Raw genomic sequence first — 27,304 nt, 5'->3', positions numbered from 1 at the left:
GAATCCTAATGTGTACTGTCATTCATAACATAGATGTTTGGTTGTTTCTTTAATAATTCACATTTATTATCAAGAACCACAAATCTTGGGACAAAGTTGTTAGTGGGATGAATATTATGTCCAATTTTGTATTGTAATTATTTCTATTTAATGGGGGTAACACATTTATATGGGAGAAGCCATGTTGTTTCCCCAATTAATATTATTAGAGAACATAAATGTCCCAGTGAGGGCTCTTATTGTGACGTCCAGGCTGGGAGAGGGACAGTCTTTTATTTTGAAGAGAGAGAGAGAGAGAGATTTTTTTTTTTTTTTTTTACATTTATCCTTTGATATTGCAATATATTGTTATTATTTTTTTTAATTTATTTGTTTGTTTTATTGACACAACAAACATGAATTACTTCTGGATTGTTTTCTACCATTTTCATGCATGTTCTTTTTAAATATCGATATATTGTAATTTGCTTAATTAATTGTATATATATATATATATATATGTTTTTGTTTTTATTTTGTTCTTCTTCTTCTTCTTCTTCTTCTTATTATTATTATTGAATTGACGCTTTGGCAGTATTGTTCACCTGACAGTCATGCCAATAAAACATATTGAATTGAATTGAAATTGAAAACTGAGAGAGAGAGAGACAGGGACAGCTGTCTGCACCTTGTTGTTGTTTGATTGTTTGTTAATTTGCTTCGTTTCCTGTTTATATTGCTGTTCCAATTGATTGATTGAAAATTATTTTGTTATTTTATTTTATTGATGTTAATGAAATGTAACTATTGTAAATTTTCATAATTTGAATATGCTTTGGCAATATGTACAGTGTTATGTCATGCCAATAAAGCAATGTGAATTGAATTGAGAGAGAGAGAGAGAGAGAGAGAGAGAGAGAGAGACACACACACACACAGAGAGAGAGAGAGAGAGAGAGAGACACACACACACACACAGAGAGAGAGAGAGAGAGACAGAGAGAGGTAGAGAGACAGTCTTTTATTTTTAAAAGATAGAGGGAGAGGTAGAGAGAGAGAGTCTTTTAATTTGAGGTCTCAGAGAGAGAGAGAGAGAGAGAGGGGTAGAGAGACAGTCTTTTATTTTGAAGAGATAGTGAGAGAGGTATTGAGAGAGAGTCTTTTATTTTGAAGTCTCAGAGAGAGAGAGAGACAGAGAGAGCTAGAGAGACAGTCTTTTATTTTGAAGAGATAGAGGGAGAGGTAGAGAGAGAGAGTCTTTTATTTTGAGGTCTCAGAGAGAGAGAGAGAAAGAGAGAGAGAGAGAGAGAAAGAGAGAGGTATATAGAGAGAGCCTTTTATTTTGAAGTCTCAGAGAGAGAGAGCGGTAGAGAGACATAGAGATACATAGGGCAGACTCAGTACTGGGTACTCAGTGCTCAGTAGCGGTGCAGCTCCAGCAGTCAGTATGAGAGGAGAGAAGTTTCCCGGGTGAGCCGGGCTGGTCGGCAGGAGGACCAACAGAGACCAGAGGACGTGGAGACGTCGTGGGGACAGACATTACCGTGTTACTGGAGACGTTGGAGAGGTCGTGGGACAGACCGTGTTACCGGAGAAATACCGTTTACCTGGTGGATACATCCGCGGAGTTTGTCTCCAGAGCAGCAGCATCAGTGGTGGTGGTAGTGGTAGTGGTAGTGGTGTTGCTGTTGGTGTTGCTGTGTGTGTGAGTGAGGTGTTTTGGCGGCGGCGGTCCGCTGCTAGCGAAACATGAACAAGAACCACCGAGTACCGAGCGACCGGTCTCTGAGCGCCGTGGAGGTGAAGAGCAAGGTAACGTTACCGTTAACGGACACTTCTAACTGTCAGTTCTACTACTTACTCTATCTGTTACTCCTCCTATGATGACTACTACTCCTCTGGCTAATTTAGCCTGCTAAGTGGCTTCATAGCAAGTTCTGCTGCTAAAGCTCAACACCGGGTTGTTACCGAGTAGAGGCTAGCTGGCTGCTAGCTCGCCATGTTTAACACCGGGATGTTGACCGGAGTTTATCATGTGAGGGAGTCTGAAGGTGTCACACCTGTCAGCCTCCTCTCTGCTCCTCTAACTAACACTCACTCAAAGTTGCACTCCACTTCTCCTTTCACAATCACCCCACGGGGCGTTTACAACACGTTTAGGTCAAACTAGCTAGTTTAAAGGTGTTAACTTGTTGTGTTGTTGTCCTGTAGGTGTGCTCAGGTGTGTTCAGGTGTCACTCGGCCTCCTTCCGCCTGTCACATGCGGAGGACTGAGGCCTGAATGCAGCTCACAACTAGTTTTTAACAACTACATACGTTGTTGACACAAGCTGTGACCTATATGTTGGTATAGTTAACTATTACAATGTAAGTTTTACTTATTACTTAATACTCTTTATTTGACATTGTTCAGCTCCTCCAGGGTCATCTGACATGTTTTGTCTACTCCTTTTTTTGGAAAATTATTTTTTTATTCCTTTTTTTCCCAACAAAGCATAACAAAACACCGGTGCCATAATACAAAAAAAATATGATATCTTACATTTAACATTTAATATGTACATACATAAATACACACATGCACATCGCTTCCCACTCCCACACAGAGACAGGTACAGCCTTCTTCCCACCCCTATGGTAAAGTTACAGAAAAAATAACATCAAAATAATTTAATTAGTTAGTTAGAATTAAAAATAATAAGTACTACAGTAGTATAGTTTTAGTATAGTATAGTATGGTATTGTTCAGCTCCTCCAGGGTCATCTGACATGTTTTGTCTATTTTTTGTTTTTTGGGAAAATTATTTTTTTTTATTCCTTTTTTTTCCAAACAAAGCATAACAAACATAACAAAAAAATAACACCGGTTCCATAATACAAAAAAATATTATATCTTACATTTAACATTTAATATGTACATACATAAATACACACATACACATCGCTTCCCACTCCCACACAGAGGTAAAGTTACAGAAAAAATAACACAAAAAATAATTTAATTAGTTAGTTGGAATTAAAAATAATAAGTACTACAGTCGTATAGTTCATGGTGGTAAGATAGAAACCTTTTGTTTTGTCTACGCCTGTCTGAATGCAGGTACTTACTAGAAATAGCCCTGGGGCCTGTTCTATAGTTAATATAACTCTGCTTTGTACTATAAGATGACGGGTGTCCAGGTTGGCAGTGAATTGTAGATCATCTTTTGTGAGCGCTCGGCAACAGTAACCACAACACTTGTGTGTACTCCTCGGGCTCTGTCTCAGCCAAGTTGTCTAAAGATGAGGCTCCTGCAGCCATTGATCCAGTCTGACCACACAGATTACTACGTTACTCACAGCCAGCAACATGTTTAGTGGGAATGCATGTAGTCTTTCTCTAAAGGGGACGTATCATGCTCATCTTCAGGTTCATACTTGTATTTTGTGTTTCTACTAGAACATGTTTACAAGCTTTAATGTTCAAACAACACATGCTTTTCCTCATACTGTCTGTCTGAATATACCTGTATTCACTCTCCCTCAGAAACACTCCGTTTAAGCGCATTTCAACAGAATTGCAACAGAATTGCAACAGAATTGCGTTGCTAGGCAACAGCTCGGGTCCATGTTCACTTCCTGTCAGTTGATGTAATTCACATACACTGCAACAGGAAATAAACTGGGACACATTTAGTATGTTTACGTCTAAAACTGTGAAATTGTCTAAATATTGTAGATTTGTGACATCACAAATGGACAGAAATCCTGACGGCTTGTTTCAAACGCGCAGTTTCTGAATTCGGGCTGTGTTTATTAATCTGTGGATTGAGCGTTTGATACTTTCACAGTATTTATATATCACTTATATCACTCTATAATATAAAAGATATGAAAATCTCACTTTTTACAACATGGGACCTTTTAACTGAATACCAACCATTCTGTCAGACAGCTTCATTAGACCCTGATGTTCAGTCTCTGCATCCACAAACACAGAAACATAGAGATACACGCATCAAAAAATCCACATTAATAATTTACCACATGTGGTGTGTTAGCTTGTACACATGGATGACAGACTCTTGCATACAGCTTCCAGTGGTTTTGAAATTAGCTAGGCTACCAGAACAGTGTGTACTCATCAGTCACAGCCCCAAATCTCCGACCCTTTAAAGAGATGTTTCTTAATATATTGTGTGCATGCAGATACACGCAGATCTCGGCTATCTCACATTTTCTTTGGCCCTTAAAGGGGCTCTATGTAAGAACTCGCGAGCGCGCATGACGTCACAGCCGTTGGATTTTCCCAGAAAAACCGGACCACATTTTTCACATCATGAGCAGCCTACAGTAGGGATGTCACGATACCAGAAATCTAGCAGTCGATACCAATACCAGTGAATTTACAGGATTCTCAATACCAATTCGAATACACGATACAAAAAACAAAAAAACAATAAATTCCATGTAATTCAACACGCACTCCTTTTATTAAAACATTTGAACATTACAAAAAACAGAGGCATGTAGCCGTTAAGTTATAAATAAAAAGAAACGTCTATTAACATTGCAAAACAGAACACTGAAATGTAGCCTTCGAGTATTTAAAACAAACAATATTGTCTGGATGTCTGTTTTTGAGGTGCTTTTTTTGCTAAATTGGAAGTATTTCCTCCTTTGGAAAGAAAAGTACGACGGCACCGTTACTGCGCCGCATACCGTTTCTTGCGAATCTATTATTACTCCTTGTAAATCCGCCTCGAACGTAAAGTATACTTCCATACCCGACTCTTGCTATTTGTTTTCTCAACGAGTTTAGGCGGAGGTAGCACTGCAGCAGCTGCCATCTTTCACGTCTCGTGTTGTTGTTTTTTTCCATGCATTCCGTTGCGTTCTTCTTCTTCCTTCATTTCACGGCAGATGAGAACACTTGTAGCGTATACTGCCCCCATTACATCCGGAAGATTCGCATCTCCAGTACCTCCGCTCCGGTACCAAATGACCATTACAGGCATTGTGACGGTTCTCGTGACATCCCTAGTCTACAGGCTGATAGAGGAAATCCAGAAAGTCACGGAAAGTCTATTTTTTAGGTTCCAACCTGTTCACACATTGGCAATAAAAAAAACGATTAAAACATGTTTATACATGTAAGAACTTACAAAGAGTCCCTTTTTAATTAACCAGTTTCTCAACCTCCCTCATAGCCATGTGTGTTTATACAGCTGTGCTCACATGTGTATGCCTGTCTGCTCTGTCTCAGTTTGGTGCAGAGTTTCGTCGGTTCTCGTTGGATCGGTCGAAGCCGGGCCGCTTCGATGAGTTCTACGGCCTCTTGCAGCACGTGCATCGCATCCCCAATGTGGAGTTGTTGGTGGGCTACGCTGACGTGCACGGCGACCTGCTGCCCATCAACAATGACGATAACTACCACAAAGCCATCTCCACTGCCAGCCCTCTACTCAGACTGTTCCTCCAGAGGAAAGGTAAGAACAGAGGAAGGGCACATCTGCTCTAATATGGAAATACAAACAAAAGTATTGTTAGCTTTGAATAGTATAGCTTAGAATTATGGGATAGGCTGCTGAACAGGAACTTATGCGATTAAGCTTTGTGTATTTGGTCTAGATAATCAAAAAGAGAGTGATGAATATTTCCTCACTTCTCTCTGACAACCATTTATCAGACAGTCCAGGGGGTACTTGCCCTATTAGGATATCCTGTGTTGTCACTCATGAGGTGTGTGTTTATTGTGCTACTACTGACAAGTTCAACGCTTTCTGTATACAGCACTGCTGTTGTTTCTTACGTCCTCGCTGGCTCTGATGTAATCATCTTTCCTCCATCTTTTCAGGCGCTTGGGGGGTAGTTAATTGTAGCACCTAGACGTTTTGTTGCTGTAGTATTTGCTCATGACTTGCTAGTCTTTGTTTGCGCGTGCTTTGGGATTAGCATAAACCTGTTTCTGTCTGACTACATGTATAAAAATCTTGGTTGTATTGATTTTTGAAGTGCGTCCTAGCTAATGAGTGTGACCTGTTGAATGCAGGGGGACCCCGGGGTCTGCTGGCCGGGGCAGGTCGGGCCGCTCGCTCTGTTGTGTTTAAGCTGTCTCGCTGTGCCATATGACCCTATAGAAGCTAAGCCACTTTGTCAGGAGGAGATTAGTGGGGTCACTGTGTAGCGCTGCATGGGACTGTGTTTCAATTACACGCTCCAGACACTAGCCCCACGCTGGGCTCACTGCTGCTCACACAAACACACACAGGAAAACACAGGAAAACACAGTCATGCAGGCATCACACACGCTGCCGCTGCCTTGTAGAAAAGATAGAACAAAGACAGAAGACACACACTAATGCAGCCACAACCCCCTGTAGACCTGGAGACCCTGTTGCACTCAGACCCCCCTTCACCTTACAGCTCAGCACCAGTTGGTCCCAGCTTTAAAGGCTCTGAGTGTGCGGCTGCAGCAGATTGTCAGCTTATAGATCATTTATTATATATCTGCAGACACTAGTTATTATCTCTAGTGATGCTCTATGGGGAGTTGAGGCTTCTCTACAGTATGTTGGGGATGGGAGGTTTACACCAGAAACAAACCGCACCAGAGTCTGCTTGGAAGCGGACCGAGACCCACCACCTCAGGTGGACCAGAGTTCGGTTGTTTGGTCCGCACCAGAGTTTGAACATGATGTCAAATTGACAGAAGATGAGAAATGATTTAGTTTTGGAGAAATTGTTTTAATGTTATTAAGTCCTTCATAAATCTTGTTTGTTGTTCTCAGCACAAATGACCCTACACCAATAGGAGATTGTCCTTTTTTAAAACCCTCATATAACCAGGCGAGTCTTAGAAAGAGGGTCACACTTAGTCACACACCTGTACTACAGCCCTACCACAGGTTTCTGCTCTTGGCTGCTGAGTGATTCCACTAAACCAGTTTTTGTTTAGTGCACCACAGCACATCAGTCTTACTGTCACAAACTGGCTTATAATGCCACTAGACTACTACTACGTCCTTTGAGACGGTAACAGAGAGAGGATGTAATCGCTTAGATGGTCAGATGTGATGTGATTGGTCATTATTGCATAAGAGCAGGACTTCAGACAGGGCAGCAGTGTGCGTCACAGTTTGTTATAACTTGGTCTTCGTGGAGCAGTGCAGGGAACTCTTATCTATATATTATATCACAAATATCTGGGGAATGTTTCTTAATCTCCAATCTCAGTGATTGTAAACAGGTTTCTGACAGACAATCTCCATTGATATAATTTGTGTGTTTAAAAAAAAAAGAGTCTAGTCTGGGCACAGTTCAGTCCATGCCTGTCATGTGAGGTTATTATTTATTTATTTATTTATTTATTCTTTTTGGTTCGATGGATGGATGTCAGGCTGTGAGGGTCTGGTTCTTGAATAAAGCCCACATTGTTCTTGTTTATGCATCAACGCTACATCACTGACCAGCCATTAACCTCATACTGTGTGTGTGGATTCAACACACACCAGTATAACTCAGCAGCAGCGGGGATCCCCTACAACCCCCCATCCACGAACAATGTGTTGATGGTTATTGAGCTGGCAGCGAGGTGTCCACTGTTTACTGGTTGTCATGGCAGCAGTGAAGAGGCCTGTTCATAGGTGGATTAACAGTGCTTGAGTCCCCTTTAAGGCTGATGGGAGCTGCAAAGCATGCTGGGAGCAGTATTACTGGCATTTGAAAAGACAAATTGTCTTAAAGGGACAGTTCACCCCCAAAATCAGAAATACATATTTTCTTCTTACCTGTAGGGCTATTTATCAGTCTAGATAGTTCTGGTTTGAGTTGCCGAGTGTTGGAGAAATATAATACATTTGAAAAACTCATCAGCAACTTCTCTTTCCAGAAATCATGATCTAGTTACTCAAGATAATCCACAGACCTTGTTGTGAGCAGTTTCATGTTCAGTTTCATCATCTACCGAACTACATCACTACGCCAACTGTATCACCGCGCAGAAGGAAGCGTGCGTCTACTGATGGACGACAGGCTCATAGCTAACCGATACACCACTGAGCTAGCTAACGTTAGAGCTCGGACGCCATTAATATTTCCATCTCGCACAAGCCTCTCATCCACGAGTAGACGCACGCTTCCCTCTGCGTGGTGATACGGTTGGCGTAGTGGTGTAGTTCGGTAGAAAGAAAATAGTTCCTACATGAAACTGCTCACAACAAGGTGTGATTTCTGGAGAGAGACATTGCTGATGACTTTTTCAAATGTATTTTTTTTTCCGTGTGCCAACTAGTTGCATTATATTGGAGAGAAGGCAGACATCTCTACGGCTGATATCTCCAACACTCGGCAACTCACACCAAAACTATCTAGACTGATAAATAGCACTAGAGGTAAAATATCTAGGTTTGATTTCGGGGTGAACTGTCCCTTTTTAAGGTCTTTCTGCAACTTAATCTTTCATTTGGATGTGTGTGATATTCTCATATAGCTATTTTGAGTAGTGTATGTGTCAGAGACTCGACACAAACCATCTGAATCAGAATCAATAACCTCATAAAGACGCCCAGTCCGGGCAGCACCTCACATGAGAGTTGTTGAGAGCCACTTCCTGGTCCTCACTGTTTTTACTACGCTCGGTTTGATTGGGGAATGTTGTGGTCATTTGTCAGCTGTTGAGGTTAGTCTATTTTTAAAGTAATATATTTATTTATATCTATTTTGTCCTTGTTGTCATATCAGTGACTGCTGACAAAGAGCAGCTTTGGACACATGACGGTTTCTTATCTTTTTCTAACCCCCAGTCAGTGTGTCAGTTGTTGTTTGTCATAAATCCTTGTCTAATATGAAGCTTCGATTGGAGAGAATCAGTAGTATGATAATGTGATACTTTGCTTTACTGTATATTATAAATAACCAAACATAAAGTGATCGTCACAAGACAGTCACAAAGCATTGATAAGGTGCTGCACCTTGTTTTTAGCTCTAGTATCCTTGTTATAGCTCTAGTGTGCTTTACATCTCATCTTTCCAGATCCTGCCTCAGGTGTCCCGTCTGTTGATTATGATTCTATTGGATTGCTAAAACTTTCGGTAGAAGTGCATTGTTTCAGTTGGTCATGAAGGCCTGAGGAAAGAAATGTCAAATGTTGCATTTCAGGTATAGTTTCTGATCCTGGGGAAACTATGAGTGACGCCCAGGTTTCTGTTTGATTGGCTGTAAACCTGGTTGTCAGAAGGGATTCTCCTGGGTTCAAGTGGCGCCCTGTTTGCCTGTATTAGTCATGCAGAACGTTAGAGCACACACACACACACACACACACACACACACACACACACACACACGTACACACGTACACAGAGTTTCTAGATTGTCATCCTTGTAGTGGTGTCAGCTTTTCAAGCATATCTCTCTCAGGGCGTGGGTTTGTGTGGTGACGCTGCCCACACAGTTTCAGTCCTGAATGGACCGTAACTCTTCCACACTAAGGTGGAGGGACAGGAATGCTTGTATTTGCGTATCCCAGCAGGGACTGCCTTAGTAATTAGTAACCAGCGCATGAATCATCCCGCCAGAGAAAAGGAAATGTACAGTGTGAAAGTACAACACGGAGGACAAAGTCTACCTACCCTGCAAAGCAAGCACTTGAGCAGGATAACAGCAGCGGCTCTGAGGGTGATAAGGAGTGTACCCAGGCTGGAGAGACGCTGCTCAGTGAAAGAGATGAGGGGAGAATGTGACAGTCACACAGAGCCAGATGAAACAAGGAAGACAGTGTGTTGGTGACAAGCGCCTAGGAAGTGCACCAGTTGTCGATCCCGACTTTCGTAGTGGCCAAACGGCAGTACTGCAACTTCCGTGTCAGTCACGTGATGCACTGGGCCCAAAAATACTTTTTCCCAAAGACTTACATTGGGAAAGAGACGTCTGTAACTCAGCGGATAATTTTTTTTGAGGTGAATCAACTTCCCAGTACGTACACCTAAGATAGCCCTTATTAACAAAATTAAGTTTTTTAAGTTGTAAAATAAACTAATAGCTGACTCCGGAGTTATTTTCCTCGACATAATGAAAGCGCATCAGACCCACGAGACTGCGCCGCCCTGCACGCTCATGTGACGTATCTGGGTTCTGCCTGCCACCTTCCTGCTAGCTGTATGCGGCTGTAATAATGGATATATTGGCTGTAATTCATCACTTTTATTGTCTTATAATACACCCATGGGCTGCATGCTGTAAAGCCTGTGCCGTGAATGTGTTCATGCATTCCGTTAATGTAACATACTTTAATTAACATCTCCGTTTCCAAACAACCTAACGATTGATTTTATAGGGGTGTGACGAAATATCGTGCCACGAAATATCGCGATATAAGAACGTGATGATATACATCGTCGAGACAAAAAACTGAATCGCGATATCAGGGCATAATAAGTACTACGTACATACGGGCTCCGGAGCTAAAGCAAAGCTGCAGCCTCTTCCTGCTGCTGTTCAAGGCCTATGGAAGGAGGCTGAGTATCGGGGTACAACACATGCGCAGTAAAATCTGGTCTGCCCTCGTGGAAATTGAACCAATCACAAAACAACAAGCATAAACACGATGAAACGGTTGAACATGTAGGAAAGCAACATTTCATTTTGCTTTGTCCGCAGTCTGTCATCCTCCGCCGCTATGTTTAAACAAGGAGAGCGTGGTAGCTCGGCGGCTAACAGCTAACTGTAAACACCTGTAGGTTATTTAGTTGAGTTTTGACTGAAACAAAAGCTGGCAGTAGGCTGTGTAGTCTAACTGTTTAGGTTAGTTTATCATGTATCAACTGGTAAACTGATCAGCTGGCTGAGACAAAGTCCCCCTCCTACCAGCCCTAACGTTACCTGCAGCAGTGAGTGACATCAGCAGAGGACAGGAGGAAGGACTGATACCATAAAAAATGGAACTGTAGGGCAAACAACAGCATTGCTTTGCATTTTATGTCTTTTGAATAAAAGGCTATGTTTTCAGTCATATATTTTCATCTTTCAAGTTTTGTTAAAATTATTGTTATAATATCGTATCGTATCGAGATCGTGAACCCAATATCGTGTATCGTATCGTGAGCTGAGTGAATCGTCACACCCCTATTAAATTACCATTGCAGCGCCGCTGTCTCCTAAACAAACACTAGCTGCTGCGGTTAGTAGGCTAGGCTACTACAGCGGTAAGTATAAGTACGCGCGGTAAACTCGTGTACGCTACGTTCATGTGAGCAAGCCGTGATGGCGGCATGATGCAGCGTGAAGACTGTGACCCCGTGACCTAATCATGTGACCGAGCAGACGCTACTGCGCATGTTCCATGTGCCCAAGATCCGCAAGGGCCCCGCCTCCAACGCTGTATCCAGTTCTCTTAATACATCCATGGGTGGTGATGGAGGAAAAGATTTGGATGAAAGAGACAAAGCCTAAAAAGTTAGAAGAAGTGAGGAGAGATTTATAGCTGGAGATGAAGGATTAAAGAGAGAGAGAGAGACAAAGTGCTGGCAGGTGTAATGGATGAAGCACAGGAGAGAAGTTTAGGAACACAATCTGTGAAAATAATAGAAATCAGCCACCCCTGCTTCGGATCTCAAGTTTTTCCACAGAGCATGAATTATTCCCTCGGATGCTGTGAGGGAACGATGAGGAGGAATGCGTGGAGGAGGAACATGTCTCAGAGCTAATAAGAGAGATGGAAGGATGAAAGGGAGACAGAGTAAACAGTATTAAAGAGTGAGTAATGTATAAGGCATTGTTTAGGCAAGGCTTGTAATTAGAGATGTGGGGAAAGGAGAGGGAGTAGTGTAAGTGTGATAGGAATGCAGCGAGAGAGAGGGGAGGATAGTGGGAATAGTATTAGTGAGGGAGGAATGCAGAGTGAGGCCCAAGCTGGGGAGGGTGGGAGAGAGAGAGAGAAAGAAATAAAGAGAGGGAGAGAGATGGAAGGAGGGGGGCATTTTGGGTGGAATGTGGCCAGCCTGTGATCACGTCTGCTGGCTAGATTAGACAGGACAGGAGGCCAGACTGGACCCTGGGCTCCAGAGCCTGGCTCCGTCAACAGGGGGTATAGATGGACAGGGAAAGAGATGACCAACAGTCCAGGCAGCAAAAGAAAGAAAGAAAGTGGAGAGAACATTTCAAACGAGAGAGAGAGAGACTTACAACGTTACTCTCCACCCTCTGAAACCCAGCTACATGAGACTTTATGCAGAAGATGGAGGAAGGCTGGCTTAGATAGAGGAAGAGTAGGGGGGAGACGACAGCAGCCCAGACTCTCTGAGCTGAGACATTCTGACAGTCTCTGTAACAGAGTTGGTCAGAGAAGATGAATGGATAGATGGAGGGAGGGAAACAGGAGGAGCTCTGAAAAAAAAAAACAGACTGCACGAGAAAGGAGGGAGAAACTAGAACTTTGGATCAATGCAGAAAGAGAAATGGAGAGGTGATAGGGAGAGTGAGGGGGAAGCAGTGGGTTAAACTGGCAAAGAGAAAGCAAGAAAGTGGACTGTTGACTACTGCAGACCATAAGAGAGAAACTGAAAAACAACAAAGAAGGAAGGGAGGGAAAGGTAGGAGGAAGTGAGCTATATAAATGCAGCTAAGGAACAGGAAGTACTGATTGTGTCAGGTGTATGTGTGACATGCTTTAAAGCTTCAGTAGGCAGTATATTTATGGCATCTTTGGGCAAAAATGTCATAATAACCTTTCAGTAGGGGTGTGACGATTCACTCAGCATACGATACGATACACGATATTGGGTTCACGATCTCGATACGATATTATAACGCGCTGTTAGCCGCCGAGCCAAAGCGCTGTTAGCCGCCGAGCCAACGCGCTGTTAGCCGCAGAGCCAACCCGCTGTTAGCCGCCGAGCTAACGCGCTGTTAGCCGAGCATCAGGGAAAAAGAACAAAAAACATACATGACCAACACTGGACTATCAATCAGCTGCGCAAGTAATGTATTCTTAGATGGTATTTGAATGAGGATTTGTTAGAGGACTGACGGATGTAAACACGGCAGCTATTAGAGTGATTGATGGCACGATCTTTTTTAAGGCGTTGGATTTTGGGTGAAGTGTTGCTGTGAAGACCATGGATGGTAGATTTGTTGAACAAAGAGATGTGTGTGTGTGTGTGTAGTTATTTATTAGTATTTAAAATGAAAATCATGTAGACTGAAAGGTGTGAAGATGTATTACATTGAGTACATTAATAATCAGGGATATCTCTTCATTTTGACTTGCGGGCAGACGGATGCATTTCTCTCTGATTTTTAATTAAAAAGCATTTTTTTATGTCCCCCGGGCTTGCTGCTACAGTCATATTGATATGAAGCATGATAACTGATATGCTTATCTGTGAATTTCTTTCAGTGTATTTACCCCAGCTGGCAGTACACTACAGTCAGCAGGCTCTGACATGCAGCTCCCAAACACTGTTGCCTAACTACTGTCGCTGTTAGTAGTTTATTTATAATCCTTATCCTTTCTACTTTCACACTCTTTACACTTTTATGCAGCTATATTAAATTGATATGCTTTAGGAAGGGATCTCTTTATGGCCAGTGTGGGTTAAACAGGGACTGCACACTTCAACATGTTTTTGAAGTTGTAAACTAAATGATATTATGACTGCACTGTGATGAATCACAGCAAAGCTAGTTTTAACATTGACATTTCTTACCAAATTTATAAAAATCAGCATTTCCTCCCGGCGAAGTAGTCTCCTAGCGGTGGAGAGAGTGACTCTTTTCTCATTTGTGGACTTATAAACAATAAATCCATCAGATTCAGTGCCCCATATCACTATTTCCCAGGCTACTGTAGCGGCCATATTTGTTGACGCTGCATCAAAGCTTTTATCATACGGAAGTAGGCGTGGTTTAATCTCCTTCAGTGGGTGGACTAAAGCTGTTTTCACACTACCAGCGACGCAGCAACATTCTACAAGCCAATTTCAATGGAAGCCGCTGACATGAAGCTACAAACTGACGCCCGACAGGGCGCTGTGTGACGGGCGTGACACGTTACAAATAAAAGTTGAACTGGTCTCAACTTTTTTCAGCGCTCCAATAACACAGAGAAGCGTCAACCAATCATGCTTTTGTTTCACCCGGTTCCGTTAGCCAGTTCCCAGTGCTATTTAACGCTATAACTACATCAACGAGCGCTTGACCTGGGGGGGAAGTTACACTTTAATCCTTTCAGTGTACAGATGGGCCATCAGTATGGTTTTAATTACACCGATGCATTTTCCTCACATTTCTAATGCTGTTTAGCCTTTCATTGCTGTAGCTACAGTGCAGTCGGTTAAAAGCTCATCTTCGCATTGAGACGTTGGCCTCAGTGGGCTGATCTAACTGCAGGTTGGCTGTGTTGTCTTCCAGAGCCAGATGCTGAAGGCAGGACAGAGCAAGGATCACAGAGTGCCCCTGCTCGTCCCACCCCTGTAAAGTCCCTCGTCAGACGTATGAGCGACAGGCTTGTGAGACTAGACTTGGGTTCCCCCGGCCCACGGCGCTGCTCCTCCCTCCCTTCTACTCCTCCATCCTCCCCAAGATCTAGTCCTTCCTCTCCCTCGTCCTACTGGAGGCTACATTTAGCAGGGCTGCGTAGAAGGCTCGGTTTATCAGACCCAGATCTAGCCACCGCACCCCAGACTCAGCCTCCTTCCTGTAACCCGCTACTGAAACATACATCCCCAAGTGACCCGCCCCTGTCCCCTACCCGTACCTGTCCAAAGCTCAAGTCCAGCCTCAGCCCCAGGCACATCCCTGCTCCAGTCTACATTCCCCATGCTGATTCCTCGCAGCATGTCTGAGTCCCAGTACTGGTCATCCCTGCCACTGTCCTAGACTCCTAGGCTAACATTTCCAGGTCCAGGACCACCGAGTCCTGTGCTTGATTTATCTCTAGTAGTAGAATCACAGCACTGAGAGCGGTTCAGCCTGAGAGCTACAAAGAAATAGAAGGAGAACGGAGGCAGAAAGAGGAGAATCTGCAAGACCAAGAGGGACAGACAGAGGTGGAGCAGAGAGACTGAGGGACAGATTGAACTAAGGAAACGGGGGAGAAAGATGGGAGGGGAGGAGGCATTGCAGGAAGGAGAGAGGTGTCGATGTCAGCACAAAAGAAATTGATGGAATGGCTTCATAGTGCAGACGAGACGCAGACACACACAGAAAAGTGCTGTACATGAGTAATGGCAAATAAAATGTATTAATTCTGCATCAACCCTGATCGTGAGCTCTGTTGATTTCTACACCGCTACATTAAAGCTGTAGATAAGATTCAGTATTTTTTTATAAAGGGCTCCTGTCTGACAGAATAATAAAGCAGGACTGATGAGTGTAATGGAGAATTCATGATTGGGATTATATGAGGAGGCCTAGAAGCAGGCTAATGTTCATGACTGGAGTCTTTTGAATTATGGATTTAATAAGTAATTCTTCAGATTGTCAGCTCTATTTGAGACCTCCGCAGGACGGTACAGCATGTCACTCACATCAGTAGTCACTGTGTAGTCTGCTACTCCGTCCTTTCCTCTTAGCGCTCTCCCTTTGACCTCCTCCTTCCATTTCTGTCTCCCTCTCTTATCAGCAGCATTAAGGCACTTTTATCAGGGCTGTGCCAGGGAGGTATGCTCACCACACCAGGAATAGTAACCCTCCAGGAATGCACTCCTTTGAAAGTTTTTTATCACCTCCTCCTCTTTCTTCTCTCTCTCTATTTCTGTCTCTCCTGCCTGTTTCAAGTCTTTTGTTTTACACCTCCCCTGGTTGTTCTCATCAACATGAGTTCACATTGACACCCACCCGCCCCCCCCTCCCCGTCTTGTATAGCTCGGTGTCAGGAACACCGTGGCACCGGCTGTGGTGAACGTCCGGGCTTGTCATCCACAAACCTGACTGTTTCCAGAACACCACAACCTTCAATGGCTTGTTGTTTCTCCGTGTTTCTCATACTGACGTGTGTCATGTTTGGATACTGAAGACGTTTTTATTGACAGAAATTATTATTCATTATAAACAAATACAGACTGGTCTTTTTAGCAAGCTTTTAGCTACAACACTACTTATGCATGTCTCTGGACAACATATCAGACAGTTTATTTTAGAGATTAATATGTGCTGTGACCAGGGTCTGAAACAGCCCGCCACAATGCAGGTCAATTGTTGTCATTGAAGGTTGAAATCATGAGGACACCCGACACTTTGGCAGGCAGGGAAAATGCTAGTGATGGGACTAGAGAACCGTAGTTGTCCGCTTTCTTGGCATCTCATGCCTCTGTGACTATCGATTCCTCTTATTGATGCTTTCCCACAGTTACGCATGCACGATGACGCATACGCACGCCGTATCATGTTTCAGTTTGTTTGACCGGAGACACGGCAAAGAGGAAAAAAAAGCGCTCTAAAGCTGAGGGGCACACCTTATTTTTTCCCTGATAATACTTCACTGTGAACAACAAATCTGTGTTGAAATCAACAGGAGGAGAGTTAGTAAAGTTAGCTGTTAGCAGCACAGTCCAAATATGCAAATATTTAAAGGGACTATTTGTAAGAATCAGAAATGCTTGTTAACAGCGACACCTGTGGCCGTTAAGTCAACGAAAGTCAGCTTCGGGCTCGCACTTGTGCTCGCTCTAAATAGACATGAACGAGCATCGCTCAAAACATTGAGGCGACACGCGTCAGCTAAAACCACAATATCACTCTATATTTCAGCTGCTTGGCAGTAATGTTAGCTGACCAGACGAAGGTCTCTCCATGAATCACTGCTGATCCTAGTGTTGGCTTTTCCTGCTTCATCCTCCCGACTGCGGCCGGAGGAAACAGGGGAGACACCGGCACCCGGTCGGAGACCATAACGTTTCTCGTTGCGGAGCCCCGTCATTTCACAAGACACGGAAAACCTCTGTTGGTCTGGAGGAGCTGCAGCATTTATTTCTGCACAAACGTCCACTGTACATTCACTAGATATTCTCAGAGCTACAAAGTCTTCTGCAGTGTGTAGTGTGCACGCGTGCACGTGAGGTGGAGCGAGCTGAGTGAAGGCAAGCAGGCAGAGGAGCAGAGTACAGCAGAGACTCCGGCCCTGGAGATCAAAGCTACGGTCTCCCCCGCGTCCTCCGACCGCAGCTAACACTGTTTTGCAAGACAGGATTCACTAGATATAACTTTGCGGTTTTGGTGCTTCCATGTAGTTTGTGTTGGAGTCTCGTCTGAATAGCGTAGCCACACGCGAGCGCGCATTTGCGAGCACATGCAAGCGCGCATGGGACACCGACCCGGGTGATTTATACGTGTAAGGAGTTACAAACAGTCCCTTTTAAATAATCATAATCATTTGAATTGTGTTTTTATGCAAATAACCACTATAGATGACAATAACAAAGTACAGTACTGTGTACAGTAGGCTACCCCCACCTCCCCTCCCAAAAAAATAGGGCTCCCCAGAATCTACGGTGTAATTTGATCACTGTAATTCACCTTGTATAAATAGTTTTTTATGTTAAATATATCGAACATTGAATGAAATCAGATGTAAAATGTTATTACTTCATTTAGTGCAGAGATTTCAAAAGCAGCAGACAAAAAAAAAACCTTGTTTGCCACAGTGGCAGGAAGTGAAGAAAGTTAATTTCAGACTCTGGCTGTGACCTTATTTGTCACTAGTTGTAATTATACAGGCTTAGTAGTAGCCACAGTAGTGGGGAGTTATTGTGCCATACAATGAAAGATTGGCTGGATCAGTACCTGAACTATAACTGTAGAGTCAGTAGTACTAGTAACAGTAGTAGTAGGGATAGTGGTAGTACTTCTGACTGTCAAGTAGCTCCTTCCTGATCGTGTTGTGTCACCTGGACACAGTATCATGTTTCCCTGACGCAGCACCCAGGATGACCGTATCAGGAAGTAATCGTTGTCGTCAGGGATCATTGTGTTCCGGGGAAAGCCAGGGCTCTGTCATCCTGCATCATCCAAGCTGTAATACTGTGTAACCAGGAGTGTAGCTGTTACTGAAGGAGAGAGAGTGTAATGAGAGTGTTGGAGCAGCTCTGCAGACGTACACTTGTGTAATACAGTTTTGTATTTTTTATTTTTTATTTTCAAAGCATAGAAAACAATTGTTCTATGAGTAAAAACATATTTTTACTGTAATATTTTTTTGGTCCAGACTAGTATGTAGTGTGTCAGTAGGTGTGGTGTGTTCTGAATGCCTGCAAACACCACTATTATTCAGAGCACTTCACGTAACGTGAGTCCAGAGTAGGAGCCGTTATGCATCCAGAGTGTGAAGAACAGCACTGAGGAAGATGATGTGTTCAACCAATGCACGCCACTTCACACAAGTCCTTTCCTCTCCTCAGGCAGAGTTGACGTAGTCCCTTCAATGTCCGGATAGAGACGCATTAATTGTTCACTGTGTGTGTGTGTGTGTGTGTGTGTGTTACATACTACAGAGAGGAATGACTAAGCATCACTGCTTGTGTCCAACGCTGTGTGTTGGGTTGTTATTTTCTCCTCCATTGCTTCGCTTCCTCTGCTCCTCACTGACTCCATTCAGAGTGGTGGGAAATCAAAGCAGCCAGTGCATAGCTGGAATACCTAACCTGTGCAGAGCCATGGAGAGCAGAGCAGGGCAGTGCAGGGCTGGGATTCTGAGTTTCATTCAGGGTTTGTGAATTATGATACTGATACACTGCAGGTGTATCTTCTATCATCGTCTGACCAGATGAGAAGCCCCTTTTAATGGACATTTAGGTCATGAGAGAAGAAGTGGTGGTGGAAGCGTAATCAGATATGAGTTCTTCATGTCTGCATTGATCGGACCATACATGTTAAATAACATTCCTCTCAAATCTATGAAGCCCTCACAGTTGACCTCTGATTCTTTTATTCAATGAATCATTAGCCACAGCAGCTGCAGCATACCTCAGTCATGCTTCATGTATTTACAGAGCACAGAGGGAATAAAAGGGAAGTTATATATGCACTACATATGCACAAGAGCAGATACTAATTAACCTGTCAGCTGTCTGAATAAAGGGATCAGACATCGTGATCATTAGACTTTATCGTCCTGGAGCTTCAGCCGTTAGCTTAGCAGCTTCTTCACTGGCTCATGTTGGGATGTCTCCGTCCTCTTGGCTCACATCAGCTGGTCTGCTGAAAGAAGCGCCAATGTGACATAAAAGGTTACTACTATTGGTTTTATTGATAGACAACTGATGGCGCTCAGATATTCCCATAATGCAACAGTTGTGCATGCATCAAAAGCATGATAATTGGCCCAAAGTAGCTAAATAAATTAATTAAAGGATCAAACACAGATTTTAAAAAAAGGTTTTGTGAATAACATTTTATTTTCTTCATGTGAATGTAGCAACAATAACTTAGATTATTACATGGCTGTGTTGAGTACTCGATTGAACTTGAACTCGGCATTCTGCGGTCTGTAATTTCTGTATAACAGACCGTTTCTATGTATAGCAGACCGTTGCTATGGGCGCAGCTCTGATGTCAGACTCTGGAGGACCGTTTTTGTGTCAAAATATTGATTTCTTCAGTAAGTAGCCGTGTAATAAGTGGGATAACGTAAAGCTAGCAGGTCATTGTTGTGAAAGAAACCCCTTCAGGGCTTGGCGTCGGGGTGCAACATCGCCCTGTCGGGGATTCTTTCACAACAATGACCGGCTCGCTGTACATTATCCCTGACTTACAAACATATAGAGAATACCAATTTACTGTATGTGCATATACACATGTTTAAAATATGTAAGATAAAAAGGAAAAGAGGATTGGAGACACATGCACACATGCAAATGATTATCTGCTGTGTTGCAGTGATGTAGGTAACTAACCACTATCATATTTTCAAAAGTAGATTTATTTAAAATTAAATGTTGCAATTAGTTGATTGTAAAGATAAACAATATGTTTGGGGAATGAACCAGTCAACCATTAATACCATGAATTAAACACTTACTAGTGTCCCAGGTCTACTATAGTCTCTGTGTTCCCTACAGGTGGAATACATTACTGGTCTAATAGTTCCTCCGTAACCGTGTGTTATATCATCCAGCATATTATCTTTAGTGTCACAGGGAGGGACACTGGGCTAGTGTTGTTCGTGAGCCCGGTGTGCAAATCAAAAAAGCGGAAGCAAAATAAGGTCATTTATACAAACCAGTGAGGACCAGTGTGTGTTTATATCGAGCCTTGCCTATAGGCCTTTGTAGCCAATTAGACTGGAGAGATAGAGAGCTTTGCTTCTGTGCTCTAATGAGCTCTAATGTAGCTGGATATGGTCTACTGGGTAGTGGGTCTCACAGTGCTGCTGTTCATTAGTGTTCCGGCATCATCATCACTGACCAGAGAAAAACCTGATAGATGTACTGTGTGTCCATGAACACCTGCTTCTGTGTGCTGCTTACATATGTTGTTTCCACGTGTGTGCAGGCGTACACATTAGGGATGGGTCATGTTTTGCGATTTTTTTGAATAGCGGTTAATTTATAAAAAACGCGCCCCTTGTAGTTTCAGCAGGTAGATCAGCTGTTCGAGCAGCGAAACATATCGCCATTCAAACCCAACAGAAACAAAATAAAACTCACTAAAACCGTCTTAGTTTGTCTTTCCACTGTTCCAAAAATATGGTTGAAATAAACTCTTAATCCATAGCGTTAGATGGGAAAATGTGCCGACACTGCATGTAGATTTTTCGAATAATAATCGACTAATTCCCAGTGATTTTCCAATAGTATTTTTGCTTGGAATGCACATCCCTAGTACACATGCTGTGGTCAGGAAGCTGCATGCTTATACCACCAGAACAGCATCTCTTTGCAGTGTGTGTGTGCGTGTCTGTGAGTGTGTGTGTGTGAGAGTGGCCCTGAGGCACCATCCTATTCTCTATGTCAGGTCTGGCCTTTCATATGCTGCAGATGGAGGGATGGTTTAGATGAAAAGAAGTCTAGAAAGATTGAAATGAGATGTCGAGCGTCACCTCCTCTTTTTGCGTGACTGCACTGCAAGAACAACCCTTGTGTCCGCAATGGAGGGAGATGTGTGTGTGCTCTCAAACATCCACCTGTACGCCCTTTTTGCATAATGCTCCTCTTTATGACGGTGTTAATGTGCACGGCGAGGGTAAGGCCTGTAGAGAGAACAGAGCTACGATGATGAGACTTTTGACCTCACAGACTCTTATGAAGCTATTGTTGCTGTATTTTATTCTCATGGGGTGGCGGGGGTTGGCCCAAAAGGTCAGGGCTGTAGATATAGACATAGTACGTGTATAAACACTAGACTCGTGCGGCCTCATGGGAACTGAAACAAGAGACTCTCGCTCTTTCTCGGGACAGTTGATCCTTTGTTTTGGTTTTAAGGATGGAGAGGGGAGTGGTGGGGTGCCTACCTGTCAGAACCTGAGAGCCTGAATCCTTATCAGCCACCTGAATGGCTATTTTCCCAGATTACACACACACACACACACACAGACACACACACACTGAGAGGACAGAAGTAGCCAGTGTAAGATTGTCAGAGCTTTATTTATAGAGCACTTTCATCTAAAAACAGAGTTTACAAAGTGCTGTAAAAACAGCAGAAAGTGAGGGATATGAATAAGGTGAAAAAGTTGAGGACAAATTCAAAAGAATGATGTTAAAAATAACACCAGAAATAGACAGGAACTTGAGTTGAGCAGGCTGGGGGGGGGGGACAGGGAAAGAATAGTCACAAAGATGTTAATATTTAGCTGCTGCTGTTATGCTGGTTAACTATTAGTGAACCAAGGTTTAGTTTCTCCCTCTCTTTCCTGGACCCAGCCCTCGGTCTAGCGTTAATATCAGCCATGCTGGGTTAAAGTCTATGGCAGCTCGGCAGTGTACACACTTCCTCCTCTAAATGCACATAAAAAGGGGCGGGGTTTCAAGGTATCCCAGTGACACATGCAGCTAAAATGTGACCATAATATTCTTGGTTCAAATGTGATCTTTTTGTTCTGTCAAACGCACTCTGTCTCCGCTTAGCATAAAGACTCTGTCCAAAGGTAACCAAGCACCTCTAAAGCTCTCTAACTCACACGTTACCATGTTAGTTATTTGTCAGCGTGCCGATGAAGGGCTGGGAGTTGGGCTGAGCGCCGGTTGGCGGCTGTGTCGTGTTTTGCATCAGTCTGACCTGAGGGGCGTTCTGGGGATCAGTGTCTTGCGTGTGTTCAGCACAGACACCCTGCAGCGATGCCTCAGGCTGAGAGCTGCTCCACTGCAAAGAATTATTAATTCTGCTGAAACGACATGATGCAACGGAGTGTCAGCCTTGATGTGTAATTAGCCTGGTATGATGTTAATTAAAAAACTAACCAGCTTTTGTTTCTCTCCTTCTTTCTGTCTCCATGCCACATCTTTGTCCTCTCTTCCTCTTCTGTACTTCTCTTTTTCTACTTCTTCTATCTGTTGTTTCTGCAGAGGAAGCTGATTACACGTTTGGTACCAACTCGCTGACCAGGAAGAAAAACACGGTGCTTTCGGCGGTTCTTCTGCGGCCTGACATCAACAGGAAAAAACCACCAGTGATCATCAGCCTTCCTAGGGACTTCCGCCCCGTGTCCTCCATCATCGATGTGGACATCCTCCCCGAGACGCACAGACGCGTTCGCCTGTACAAGCACGGCCAGGAAAAACCGCTGGGCTTCTACATCCGTGACGGCTCCAGCGTGCGGGTCACTCCGCAGGGCCTGGAGAAGGTCCCGGGGATATTCATCTCTCGCATGGTGCCTGGCGGGCTGGCGGAGAGCACCGGCCTGCTGGCCGTCAACGATGAGGTGCTGGAGGTGAACGGTATCGAGGTGGCTGGAAAGTCTTTGGACCAGGTGACGGACATGATGATCGCCAACAGTCACAACCTCATCATCACCGTCAAGCCCGCCAACCAGCGCAACAATGTTGTTCGCAGCGGAGGAGGAGGAACGGCGTCGGGTAGCTCGGGACGCTCGTCGGACAGCGGCGCCAGCTACTATGGCTACTCGTCGCACGGCGGGATGGGTGCGGCGGCCTCCATGCCGTCGCACATCATCCAGAACTTCCCTGTCGGGGAGCTGGAGAGCGACGAGGACGACGAGGATCTGGTGATCGAGGCGGGAGGCGAGGCCGAGCCCATCAGACGCACCGCCTCCAACTATAGCATGCCCTCGCTGCCTCGCTACGAGCCGCACCTCAACCTCCGCACTGCCTCCGCGTCCGCCCTCTCTCTTAATGCCAACGGAACCCTGCCAGCCAGCGGCAGCAGCGGGTCACTAAGCAACGCCTATGCCACTCGGACCACGCCGTCCCCAGACAGAGCAATGGAGAGACGGAGTCTGGAGGAGGACGGCACTGTTATAACTCTGTAGGCTGCTGGGCGTTCACACACACACACTGAACACTGGAAACCAGAGAGACAATCACTGAAACAGGGATCATCATCCTGTCCCGTCACACAGAGACTGGACCTGAGAAGCACAATGAAACGTGTACATATCACATCCCAACAATGACACCTAAATGTTTGTACATCCCAACATTTACACGTCAAATATACTGCACTCCATACTGTTCTCCTCTACATGCCAATGACCACGCATGTGTGCCATAGTGGTGACCCCCCTTCCTCCAGTTCTGCAGGCACACAGATGTCAGACAAAGAAGTGTAGAGGAAGTGTAATTTGATGCCCTCCTCTTCATTTCTGAACCACTACAAGCACTTGTTTTTAACCTGGAAACTGTTGTTACACTGAGCCTCCACAAGAGGGCAGAGATGAGACACCCCATCATCATCATCAGTCCCATGAATAGATGAAGGTAGAAGTCCCCGTCCCCCCCCATAACAAACACACACTGGAGCTGGATTTTAGCTCAAACATTTGCTGACAATCCCCCCCCCCAGGTGACCACAGCATGCCATTGGCAAACAGTCGACCAAGTGCTGAGATCTGCAATAATACTGTAGTTTTTATGTGTGATGGCTCAGATGCTTTTAACCACTGTTGTTTTACCTGCTGTGTTAATGACTGACTGATAATGAAAGCTTTATGATTCTGATCATTCTTGGGAGCAACTTGTCTTTTGAAAAAAACCCTTTACCATCAGGCCTGTGTTTTATATTATTTTAATATTTCATATCTGTTTCTTCTTCTTTTTATTTTTTTTACACCATACTTGTACCTCACAGGTGACTGTATGACCAGTTTTTCCATCTGACCAATTGGAAGTTGCGAGTCACTCCAGAAAACTGCTCCTAACTGGGACGTCTTTAATTTCCCCTCTCATATTTCCTTCATGTTGCACTCCCCCCCCTCCTCTCCACGACAAGGGCTGTTTCCCCTGCTGCTGCATGTGTGCGAATGACAAAATGTGATTTTAATATTTTATTTGTTTGTCTTCTCCATTCTGTCTGAACCATGACTCTGCTGTATCATATATTCATTTTCTCACCACCAGATCTCTGAGTTCACTTGGATGTGTCCTGAGACATTCACATATGAAAAGTGTTCTCTCCAGTATTTCTGCACCACTTTCCTTTTCGGTATATATTCATTCTCATTGAATTCAATTAATGACACACTAGGAGAGATATGTAACCGCTGTATTCAGAATGAAATATTGACTTTGGGCCCAGATGGCAGATCAATAGGTGGACTGAAACACTGTGAGCAAATACGAGAGTTGAAATGAGTGATATATACAAGAGAGAAACCGCCTTGTGTCTAAAAATAAGCCCTGGTCACATTGAGTCATATTAAAACAAACACACATGCAGGTTCACTGGGCACAAACTGATTCACTCACAGTGTTTGATAAAGGTGAGGCAGGGCTCACTTATGTTCAGCATGTATTGGTATTTCCATCCAAGCTGTTGCTTTCTTTGAAAAGTCCCTAACTGGGCTGTAATGAGCAAAAACTGGACTGACAGAAATTTTAAAAAATCCAAAATTCTTTGTTGTGTTTTTTTCTTTAAAGCTGCACTAGAAAAAACCCCTCCTCAGCCCTTTGAGGTGATTTTGGGCTGTAGAACTACAATTGACTTGACTTGCAGGATGCTTTGAATTCACCAACACCTTTTCATAGTGCAGCTTTAAATTATATTTGTGAGATTCTTGCACTTAAAGGCAGAGTTGACGATGTTCTCCAGTAGACACTATTTGTTATATTGGTTGAAATGGTCTTTACACCCCGACAGCGATCCATTACTGATGAGCTCTGAAAAAGGACCGGAAAAGAGCCATCATCTGTAGCTGCTGTAATCCTGTAAAAACGTATACCAATCACTGCCTTGCGGTCCGCTTGGAAAGAACCAATCAGATGCCTCCCTGCCTCCCTGCTCGTTCTCTACCCTTGGCGTGCACCAGCCTGAACTCAAAGCGCGTAACTACGGCTTGTTTGCTGGAGAATGGAAGAGAAAACTCATCCAAAGGTAGCACTGCCGCGGTTACTTGTCATGAGGTAGCGTTGTTGAGTTAGGGTCCTCTCTTCGCTCAGTGTCTTTGAAGTAGTTACGATGCGGCGTTGCCTCGAGGGGAGGGGGTAGGTTTAGATGGAGCTCCTGAGGCGATACTACTTTAATTATGCTAGCTTTCCAACATCGTCGACCCTATCTTTAACTCCAATTAATATGCTGATGAAATCCCTCAGAAATGTGTGTTGCTGAATCATTTAACGTTCTCCACAGAAAGAAGTAATTCTGTCACAGATTCAGTTCCTGGAAGTATATATCCATTAACCTCAATGGCTCCCTGAAGTCAGAGCAGAGGTCTATTATTTCTCTCATTGATTTTCAGCATTTGCTCTCTTGTTATAAGACACACACACACAGACAGACAGACAGACAGACACACAGACACACACTCTCCGTAATGTTTAATGTGCTCTTGTAATGAAGCACAGTACATTAATCCGGATCACCATCACACTAATGTCCATCCTTTTGTCCTTCTGCTTATTGCTTGAATATCCGCTGAGCCTATCAGACAGTGAATATCTATGACTGGAACCAACACACAGGTGGTGTGTGTGGGTGTGTGTGTGTGTGTGTGTGTGCGTGCACTATTATATATATGCGTATAAGGTACTGTCTTCTATGGTACACAGAGTGCTGATGGGACTCCGACATTAAAACAGTAATGAATGGTACTCTGAATGGAAGACCTTTAGAAACAAATGTTAATTTATTTTCTTAATTTCTAACTTTACCACAGGACACTGGGATTGTAACCACAGCGACATTGTTATTTATTCTCTAATCATGCGTCTGCATATTTTCTTTTCTTTGTACACATTTCATGACTTTTATTTTTATAAAATAATATGTTTTATTTCATCTGTGATTTGTTGTTTTGGTCGTAAATCTCATGGTAGATGTTGATGATTTCAGTAGGTGATTTTACTTTTCAGGCTAAAGCAACAGGAGAATCTGTCACACTATTATTTTTTCCATACTGTGAATTATCAATATTATTTTTGTGGGAGAGAAACAGTTGTATTAGCACAACCTCAAAACTTGTTTTGCTTTGAGTCAGATTTTTTAAAAAGTGATTGAGCAATGATTTTTGCTTGCCAGATAAATCCTATGGTATAGATTTGTAATGAAGATTGTCAGTATTTTCATATCGATGCTATATATGATGTACATTTTTATCACATTTAATGAAAAATGTTTTAAGATTCAACTGGAGATGTATGAATAAATAGATGTACACCTGTAATTGCTGATTGGAGGAGCTGGATAAAATAAACTAATATGTAGCAGTCCTCATTGTTGTCTGTCAGTGTGAATGTAAAGGTTATATTAGAGAAGTATAATACATATAGTAGATAAATGAGCAGTGTTTAAAGGTTATATTATAGAAGTATAGTATATATAGTAGATAAATGAGCAGGTGTAAAGGTTATATTAGTACATATAGTAGATAAATGAGCAGATGTAAAGGTTATATTAGAGAAGTATAGTACATATAGTAGATAAATGAACAGGTGTAAAGGTTATATTAGAGAAGTATAGTACATATAGTAAATAAATGATCAGATGTAAAGGTTATATTAGTACATATAGTAGATAAATGAGCAGGTGTAAAGGTTATATTAGTACATATAGTAGATAAATGAGCGGGATTAAAGGTAGTATAATACATATAGTAGATAAATGAGCAGGTGTAAAGGTTATATTAGATTAGTATAGTACATACAGTAGATAAATGAGCAGGTGTTTTAGTGCCACCTGCAGGACAGCTCAGGTACTGCCTGTCTCTACTTTGGGAGCGCTTGATTTGTCACAGCGGTGAAA

The 27,304-nt window shown here is 43.3% G+C and overlaps 1 protein-coding gene and 1 long non-coding RNA gene across 2 annotated transcripts; both read left to right on the top strand.

The window, feature by feature from the left end:
* The first annotated feature begins 932 nt into the window (after positions 1-932).
* On the top strand, positions 933-26,774 carry LOC119490003. Its single transcript, XR_005207305.1, has 2 exons — positions 933-984; positions 25,824-26,774. It is a non-coding gene; the product is annotated as an uncharacterized LOC119490003 (long non-coding RNA).
* pard6b (par-6 partitioning defective 6 homolog beta (C. elegans)) lies at positions 1,340-25,109 on the top strand. The gene is made up of 3 exons (XM_037773107.1): positions 1,340-1,791; positions 5,225-5,447; positions 22,456-25,109. The coding sequence occupies exons 1-3, from the start codon at positions 1,729-1,731 to the stop codon at positions 23,376-23,378; spliced, it is 1,209 nt and encodes a 402-aa protein (XP_037629035.1). The 5' UTR covers positions 1,340-1,728; the 3' UTR covers positions 23,379-25,109.
* Positions 26,775-27,304: the final 530 nt, after the last annotated feature.

This window comes from Sebastes umbrosus, chromosome 6 (assembly GCF_015220745.1).
Source record: "Sebastes umbrosus isolate fSebUmb1 chromosome 6, fSebUmb1.pri, whole genome shotgun sequence".
NCBI classification, from domain to species: Eukaryota; Metazoa; Chordata; class Actinopteri; order Perciformes; family Sebastidae; genus Sebastes; species Sebastes umbrosus.
This window is presented reverse-complemented; position numbering and strand designations above follow the sequence as displayed.